Below are 9,756 nucleotides of genomic sequence, written 5' to 3'. Positions count from 1 at the left end.
GTGATCGAGGCGGTTGACAGAGATGAAAACTATGACATATTATATCTAGATTTCAGTAAGGCGTTCGACAAAGTTCCTCATCACCGGCTATTACTAAAATTACAGGCTCACGGCGTAGATGGGAAAGTTTTGAAATGGATCAGGGCGTGGCTTAGTGGAAGGAAGCAGAGAGTGCAAATCAATGGTAAAAAATCTGAATGGGACAGTGTTGCAAGTGGAGTCCCACAGGGGTCGGTGCAGGGTCCTCTGCTTTTTATTATTTACATCAGTGAGTTGGACACAGGAATTAGTAGTGGTGTCAGTAAGTTCGCAGATGATACCAAGATCGGTAGGGTAATCCAATCAGACAGGGACGGTAGCGTTCTCCAGGATGAGCTTGACAGACTATATGATTGGGCGGGGAAGTGGCAGATGGAATTCAATGTCGGGAAGTGTAGCATTCTGAGTGGAGGTGGGAATAATCCCTCACACAATTACTCCCTAAATGGCACTCCTCTAAGCAGGTCTGGGCGTTAGAGAGACTTAGGAGTACTAGTGAGTGCTGACCTCCGTCCTAGGGCTCAATGCATTCAGGCTAAAAATCGGGAAAAACAGAGTAAATGGTTTCATCTCAAGGAGCGTAAGCAATAGAAGTGCTGAAGTCATCCTCAAACTTTACTTAGCACTAGTTAGACCTCATCTCGATTATGCAGTTCAGTTCTGGTCCCCCTACTATAGAATGGATATCAAGATGTTAGAATCTGTACAGAGGAGGATGACAAAGATGATTCAGGGGGTGAGAAACTTGCCTTATGAAGACAGGCTGAAGCAGTTAAACCTACACTCTCTAGAAAGGCGAAGGTTGCGAGGAGACTTGATCGAAGTCTATAAATGGATGAAGGGCTTTAACAAAGGGGATGTCAATAAGATTCTGATAGTAAAAGAGCCAGGTAGGACGCGTAGCAATGGTTTCAAGTTAGACAAATTCAGATTCAACAAAGACATAGGCAAGAATTGGTTCACCAATAGAGTGGTAGATGAATGGAACAGGCTTGGGAGCCATGTTGTGGGCGCCAACACCATAGATACATTCAAGAAGAGGTTAGATAAAGCCATGGATGGTGAGGTAAGGTGGGGTTGAGTGTACAGGAGCTGCCTTGTATAGGCCAACCGGCCTCTTGCAGACTCCTTACGTTCTTATGTTCTTATATATATATATATATATATATATATATATATATATATATATATATATACATATATATATATATATATATATATCTATATATATATAGACCAAGTCAAGTCAGAAGTAGGTTTGTGGGGGGAGACACGGCAGAGGCGTGGTTTATGCGTGACACTGCTTGGAGCCAAACTAGAGAATGTAGAAACAGGGATTTAGAGAAAACGAAGAAAGGTGGACTTATTTAAATCAATCACTTCAACATGCCCTCCCTCACACCCCACACCGTCGTTTGTAGGCATTGGAATTACAGTCACGGAATAGCACAATAAAATTGCATTTTTTTTTTCATCAGTGCCTTGCCTGAACGCGCTGTGAAAGAAGGCAAGCATGCACATCCAAAGTGCACACACGGCCGTAACTTTAGTCACCCCTGAACTGGCGGGTATTTTTTTTTTACCTTCAAGTGACGTCATCCCGCTGCTCCGCCCCCAAACCGCCCCCTGCGCGTACTGGTCGCAGTTTGGAAGGAGAGTGACTTGACTTGGTATATTTGATTTATATCTTTTTTCTTTTTTATGTTATAGACTTTGGGTAGGTGGTGCCGCCGCCCTCGCTTCATGCCCCGTCACCACGACAAGGTGACTCCCCTTCGTCGGGGTTGGAATTGGATGTTTGACCCTGCACCAACACTATCATCATGAGCAACAGGGCGTGGGAGTAAAATAGCACAGGCTAGTGGGAACCACTCTGGACGACACTGCCTGAATCTACTGATGCCTGTCGAGAACTCCGATGTTGGTGCACGAAAGGTCGTGGAGGATACTGCAAATGTCACAAAGCTTCTTTCAAGTGCACTTTTCTCTGCCAGTATGATGGACCGTGTCGCCAGGAGTAACTTACATATAAAGAAAGTGGCTAAGACTGACTTACAAAAGGAAAAAAATGAGTGCATCTTTTTTTGTTTTCATACTTAATTAAATCGTAACTACCAAGTGTTTATAAAGCAACACAAACTTTTTTCTGCTAAAACAGTGGGCTTGATAAAGTGAATTTAATGTATGTAATAGGTTTTCTTCCCATGAAAGTGGACATGATTTAACATAATAAAGATTAAATCAGTTTCCGGCAGCCATCTTGAAAAATGGCCGCCACTATTTATGTGGGAGTATTCTGAAATGTCCCTATAGCCATGGTCCATAAGACATGCAATAGGCGTGTGCCAAATATCATGCCTTTATGTTTAAAGGCACAATTCTTACACAAATCTGTTCTACTAATTTGAGGATTTAAAAGAAAAAGTACCAAACATTTTCGTCTCATGGGAATTGTCAGAATATTATTTTTATATGTAATTTAATTTATTATGTCACCTGATAAACATTTAAATACTCGTAGCTTAACTCAGTGGACTGCACACGGAGGCCGTGAAAGTTGGAAGCGGATGGCGCCAAAGATTCCCAAATATGTTTTGGCAGCGGCGTGCCTGACGGTGCTATCAAGTGTGGTTATCGGCAAGCCGCAGCCACTCAGAGGTAAGGTCTGTTTAATTAGTTCACGCCACGACATAATAAAGCTTTTTCTGCATACACACAAAAAACATTTCTTTCGTTGCCTCTCATCGTTCTTAAATAGTTAAAGAGTCTCTCCACTGCCTCGCCATTCAGGGATAAATGAGACGCTGGCTGCAGCGGGAACGGCGGCGGCGGTGCTCGCCATGTCGTGGAAGCCTAACTGTTGTATCATTCTGCTGACGGACGGCACCGCCTCGGCACCTGCTGTGGCCTCGGTGTGTTGCGTGTGTGCTCTGGCTTGTTGTGTGTCGCTGTGTTTATGTTTTGCGGTGTTTTGTTGTATTGCATAGTGAGTCGGCACTGCCATTATTGTGTCCCTCGCTGTGCAGGGATTGTACGGCGTTTTGCTGTATGCTTACCACATCCCCCGGGACGTGGTTATACTTATTCATTTTCTGCCTCATGCAGGGACTAAAGAAAGTGGCGGCGCCCTGGGGAGCGGTGGTGCTGGAGGCGAGTTATACCAAGGAGACATCAAACGGAAATGTGGTGATGCTAGACAACGCTCTTATTCAGGCACGCGAGGTAGCTATCAATAATGCTTTATGAGGCAGCACGCACGGTGTGTGTTTTGCACCGGACCTGTGGTATTCTTTGGGGTTTTGAGCTGGTTGTCGAATCTACAATCAATATTGCATCAGACTAGCTGACGCTGGTTATGATTCCACAGGTGCTTCGAGTGTCGTGGTGCGTGGCTGTGGTGGCTGTGAGCGACGATCCTTCCTTCCTGGCCACCTGGACACAGCAGGCCCTAGAGGCTGGCCTCCTTAAGTGGTCCACTCTACTTCTGGCACTCACTAGCCAACCGCAGCCTCACCTCACACACTTGCAAGACACCTTCTCTCAAGCCAATGCCGCCCTCATTGTTAGCGACAGCGGCAACCCCACAAAGTAGTGTCTATGTGTGTGTGTGTGTGTGTGTGTGTGTGTGTGAGAGAGAGAGAGAGAGAGAGAGAGAGAGAGAGAGAGAGAGAGAGAGAGAGAGAGAGAGAGAGAGAGAGACTTGCCTAAGTTGTATTACTGAATTTTGTAGTGTTATCTATACTAATTCCCAATTGTCTTTAAAATATAATATAATCTCAAAAAGGGTTACTATGGCACAATACACATGTGGATTGATTGATTGATTATTGGGGCGTTCTGGTCATATGGCGCCGAATCTACTACAGAATAAAATACATTATAAAACTATATTAAACCGGTTAAAAAATAAAAACATGTTAAAAAAAAACAATAAAACCTACAGGAGGTTGAGGACGCCAGCCTCCTGAAGGAAGCCATAAACGTCATGTCCCGGAAGGAGTGCCTTCTCCCCCAGCACCAGAGAAAGAGAGAGTTCCATCTCCGCCCCGACATCAGGGGAGGTAGCGCTCTCGCAGGTCCCCCAGGCTGGGGCACTCGACCAGCAAGTGCTGAACAGTCTGGGGGACAAAAGTCATCACAGTAGGGCTGAACACCCCGGGACATGAGGAAGCCATGTGTGTATCTAGTGTGACCCACCCTAAGGCGGGCCAGGACAGACTCCCTCTTACGACTTCTTATATGGGAATACGACCAGGGACGCACAGCCCTGGTTGTGACTTTCCCCATTTTTGTCGTGGCAATCACAGTTGCCCACCTGCGCTGCCACACACACTGGAGTGCAGACCGCACGGTGGGATGCAAGTCCCTATTTGGAAGAGCGCACTGTAAGGGAGGGCGAGAAACAGCGGCCCGTGCCACCTCATCGGCCTCCTCATTACCACGCACAGAGACGTGGGCAGGTACCCAACAGAAGGTCACCTGATGCCCACGCCTTTTTGCTAAAACTAGCCAGCTAAAAATATCTAAAACGATAGGGTGGGTGCTCCTAAAATCTTATATTGCGGATAAGGCTGCCTGTGAATCAGAGTAAATAGTAAAGGTATCGGCAGGCAAAGTGAAGATGTTGCGGATGGCTAAAAGAATGGCAGATAGTTCTGCGGTAAAAATTGAGGCAAGGGCAGGCAAAGATCCGGAACGGGAGAAGTCTGGAAAGACAGATCCAAATCCAACGCCAGCATCGGATTTGGAGCCGTCCGTGTATACTGGTACAGAAGTGGCGTGGCTAGCTGTGTAGGACATTAACAGCTGTCGAACAGTTGACGTCGAGAAACTTGCTTTGGTGAAGGTGAAGTACCGGCAAAAATGTGTGTTTGGGAACTTCCACGGTGCGATGGGGGGTTCCTGATAAACTGCTATAGGGAAGAATGGTAGCGAGAGGTCCTCAATGACATTCCGGACACGGACACCAAAGGGGCGAGGTAGGAGTGGTTTGTTTCTGTATATTATGTCTAAAGCAGCGGTGTATGCAGGATTGTTATGTTGGCGTTGTAGTCTGTACCAGAATGTAATTAGGAGTCCGTCTATATGTAAGTCCAATGGTGGCACTCAGGCGTCAACTAAAAGACATGATATGGGGGATAATGTAAAGGCACCTGTTGACAGTCGGACTGCAGCGTGATGGACTGCATCAAGTGTGCGGAGGCGGGTGGTTGTTGCTGATGTGTATACCTCGCAGCCGTAAGACAGTCTCGACCCGATGAATGCCTGGTAAAGGCGTAGAAGTATTGTGCGGTCAGCGCCCCATGAAGTACATGACAAAACACAAAAGATATCGAGCGATCTCATGCACTCTGATTTTAAGGCTTTAAGGTGTGGAGGCCATGTGAGGCCCTTGTCAAAGACAATTCCCAAGAACTTGTGTCCTTCCGCAACAGAGAGACGTGAACCGCACATGATGAGATCAATGTCTGGATGTGAGGCCTTAGAACTTGCAGCAATTTATCAAATGAAGCTTTGGTCATTCGGTAATTAAGAACATAAGAACATAAGAACGTAGGAGTCTGCAAGAGGCCGATAGGCCTGTACAAGGCAGCTCCTTTGAACTTAAGCTCCCGTGAATTTAACCCCACCTAATATCACTGTCTATGAATTTATCTAATCTATTTTTTTTAATGCGACAATTGTACTGGCACTCACCACATGACTCCTCAGCCTGTTCCACTCATCTACCACTTTGTTAGTAAACCTTTTTTTTTGCCTAGTTCCTTCTTGCATCTGAATGTATCCAGTTTAAACCCAATACTAGGTGTCCTACCCGGTTCTCTTGCCAACATAACCTTTTTAATATCCCCCTTATTACAGCCCTTCATCCATTTATAAACCTCGATCATGTCTCCACGCACCCTTCGCCTTTCTAGAGAATGCAAGTTTAACTGTGTGAGTCTTTCCTCGAATGGCAAGTTTCGTAACCCTTGAATAATCTTAGTCATCCTTCTCTGCACCGATTCTAGCATTTTTATATCCATTCTATGGTAAGGTGACCAGAACTGAACCGCATATTCAAGATGAGGTCTAACTAATGCTAAATATAGTTTAAGGAAGACTTCGACGCTTTTGCTTACGCTCCTTGAAATAAATCCAGTGCCCTCTTTGCTCGATTTCTAGCTTGAATGCATTGTGCCCTTGGACTGAGATCAGAGCTCACGAACACCCACTATTCTCATAAAACTTCTCAAACTTTTCACTAGTTTCCCTCTCGGCATGAAACGGGTGAACCCAATTTCTCAGACATGTTGGGTCTTTAAGTAATCTTTCTGCCTCAAGGACACAAACAACCTTGAGGTTAGCGCTGCCGCACGGCGAAACCGCCAAAGTGTGACATGGTACTGGTTAGGCGGCTCCGCCGCCCTTCCCCACGCAGCGGTTTTGCCGCGCGGCGAAACCGCCCAGTGTGACACCGGCCTAACAGACTGGGGTCGTCGAAGACACTTCAAGAAAGCCTACCGGCGCTACAGGCAGCACCTAGCAAAAAACTTCGAAGACCATAGACCTCCCCCACATATTTTGGTCTCATTGCCCTACTTCTGTTTACCAAAGGGGAGGCGGTGGCTCGGGGAGGCGGTGGATGAGTGGATAGCGTGACGACGCCGCGTCCAGGACGACGCGGGTTGGCGCCCCGCCCGATGACACCAAGCTGGGATTTTTTCAGTCCCCGCCGAGTGGCCTAAGACTACCCACATGCTGTCCAGAAGACCACTTATCAACCCGGACTCTAGATTTTAGGATTAAAGATGAGCTTCGGGGCACAGCATGAGCCAATGCAAGATGGCGCCACTTTAAACACTTGCCTGCCCCACAACGGGCTGGGGCCGACCATCAGGCCCTACTACGCAAGCCTACTGGCGCCATAGGGGAAGACGTAAAAAAAATAATATTCATTGTCTGAACCGGTGTGACGGACTGATCGGTCCCCCGTGGTTCCCCTCTACTGCGCATACGCCTTCCCGTGTTTACATCCGCTACTTGGTCCACTCCAAAAAATCAGTCCACTCAACCTCACCAGTGCCTTAGTTACCAGTATCAGTATAATAAGTGAGATGATTGTGTATACACCTATTGGTGCTTTTAAAACTCAAGCTTGTCTCTTACCCATTTATAGTTTTGGATGCTTGCATTTTTCTTAAATTGTTTAAAGAAAAATGCAAGCGTCCACATGTACTATAAAATGTAAAAGTGACGAGCTTAAGGTTTAAGAGCACCAATACGTGCGTACCGTCTCCGCCAGTTCTTCTCCCCTGCACAGTTGCTGTCCATATACAGGGGCCTTGTCCCTCGTATGGAGAATGCATCTAATGTGTTTGGGGCTCCACTAACACAGCTCTTCTGGACAGAGTGGAGGCTAAGGCTCTTCGTCTCATCAGCTCTCCTCCTCATACAGATAGTCTTCTACCTCTTAAATTCCGCCGCAATGTTGCCTCTTTCTATCTTCTATCGATATTTCCACGCTGACTGCTCTTCTGAACTTGCTAACTGCATGCCTCCCCCCCTCCCGCGGCCCCGCTGCACTCGACTTTCTACTCATGCTCATCCCTATACTGTCCAAACCCCTTATGCAAGAGTTAACCAGCATCTTCACTCTTTCATCCCTCACGCTGGTAAACTCTGGAACAATCTTCCTTCATCTGTATTTCCTCCTGCCTACGACTTGAACTCTTTCAAGAGGAGGGTATCAGGACACCTCTCCTCCCGTATTTGATCTTGCTTTCGGCCACCCCTTTTGTTTCTTTTTTAGAATCAGCGAGTAGCGGGCTTTTTTTTATTATTGTTTTCTTTTTTATGTGCCCTTGAGCTGCCTCCTTTGTTGTAAAAAAAAAGAAAATACACAATCATCTCGCTTATTATACTAATAGTCGTAAGGTGCTGGTGAGCTTTAGTGGAGTGATGCTTTGGAGTTGCTCGAGAAGCGCATGTAAACACGGAAAGGCGCATGCGCAGTATAGGGGGGGACCGATCAGTCCGCCACACCGAACCAGCTCCAAACTCCTTCGGGTTTTCACCGGAAGCATTCATGATATGGACCGGACCAGCTCCCAACTTCTTAAGGTTTTCATAGAAAGCACTCATGGACTGGACAGAACCAACTCCCAACATGTTTGAGTTCCCATTAGAATAACTCATGGGCAACATCCCAGCCATTTATGATATCTCTAGGAAGCATCAAGCCTAATCTCAAAACACAGGTGTTCTTGTTATATAGCCTCCCTGAGTGTTCGATACATACAGTGTTTCCCAAACTATAATGGTCTTTTTCTGGGATATACTAAACCTGTCCAAGTTTCATGAAATTTGGTCTGGTATGTAATGCGTAACCCTGATAGACAAACACACATTACATTTCAGGATATGCTAGGCGAAGGATAATCGATCTCTGCATTTCTTTATTTATTATCCATGTTCCTCCACGAATACACTGATATTTATGGATTGATAGACTTATAGATGGAGAAGGTGACGAGTGTCCATGTTCTCGGGACCTGGCACGTATAGGCAGGCTCGCATCTTGAAAATTCCCTACCTGCCAACATTTATGTGAACAACATCGTGCTTATTATGCCAATAGATGCGAGGTGTTGGTGCACCTGCCATTCAGCAAAGGAGTGGTGCAAGTAGCAAGATGGAGCCGTGGCCGCCTCACCCTCACATCTGCCCTGCCTCTCTTTCCAGAGAAGTTCCACAGGTTAGTCAGCAGACACGGAAGGATGGGTGAAAAAAATCATGCACTTTGCAAATTCACTGTGTAACTTCTCCCCTTCCTTATTTTTCCTCCATTTCCCCTCGATCCCATGTGACCTCTTACACTACAAATTTTACTTCTCTTAATTTTATATACTTACGTATAGCAAGTGAAACTTACTTGGTTTTGTCATCAGTGAGTAGCAGTTCAATTTGACCAAAAAGAAATGATAAATGTGAGTTAAGACAGAGACGGGGTTATAAATGTTTATTCCCGAAGGGTTAAATGTGGTTACCCGGATGTCACTCTGGGCCTGTACGGAATCTAATGGGTTCTAACCCGCTACAGGCTCATGACAATGAGACGCGGATGAACATCAGGCCCACGCGCAGCTATACCGTATGCTCCCGACTTTTTTAACGGGTAGCTTTCCGATTAAGAATAGTTTCAAGGTTAAACAAACTCAGTGTCTTTCCTATAGAGATGACAATATCCAAACATTGGTAAAAGTAAAAATTTACTGTTACTTATTTAACAACAAATTGCATGAATAATATTTTTACAAAGTCGATTGTGACATACTTGTCAATACTTCTCATATTGCTAAGTGCTAAAATAGCTGCTTCCCTTATTTTCATCGAGGGTTAGTCTGCTTAGGAATGTGTTTGTTTTAGTATATAATAATGTCCTGTCGTTTGAGATAAAGAGGACATTGGGTCGTTATTTAAGAGGCAGAAGATTGTCAGTATGAGGAGGGGAGTTGATGAGACGAAGAGCCTTTGTTGGTGGTAGCGAGTGTTCTAAGTGCTAATCGGTTCACGGATAGAGAAAGTCATATCCGCCAGGGTTACTTTATTTGGACAAACTTACAGAGGTCTTCGACATAGACAAGACACTAAGAAAAGGTGTTTGTTTGTGTATGCGTTTATGTGAATGTTGTGAAGTGTGGGTGACATTTAAGTGTTGGTGTATTTTTTTTTTTT

At 45.5% G+C, this 9,756-nt stretch overlaps 1 protein-coding gene across 1 annotated transcript in view; it reads left to right on the top strand.

Moving 5' to 3' along the window:
- Window positions 1-2,606: 2,606 nt before the first annotated feature.
- The window catches only part of LOC126998055 (uncharacterized), a 154,810-nt gene continuing 147,660 nt past the window's right edge, over window positions 2,607-9,756 (top strand). The window contains exons 1-4 of the mRNA XM_050859381.1: window positions 2,607-2,697; window positions 2,830-2,951; window positions 3,407-3,507; window positions 8,660-8,776. Coding sequence (XP_050715338.1) covers window positions 2,607-2,697; window positions 2,830-2,951; window positions 3,407-3,507; window positions 8,660-8,776 — 431 coding nt within the window. The remainder of the gene's footprint in view (window positions 2,698-2,829; window positions 2,952-3,406; window positions 3,508-8,659; window positions 8,777-9,756) is intronic.

The sequence above is a fragment of the Eriocheir sinensis genome, chromosome 2, assembly GCF_024679095.1.
Source record: "Eriocheir sinensis breed Jianghai 21 chromosome 2, ASM2467909v1, whole genome shotgun sequence".
NCBI lineage: Eukaryota > Metazoa > Arthropoda > Malacostraca > Decapoda > Varunidae > Eriocheir > Eriocheir sinensis.
The sequence above is the reverse complement of the archived record's forward strand: the minus strand, read 5'-3'. Positions and strand labels throughout refer to the sequence as shown.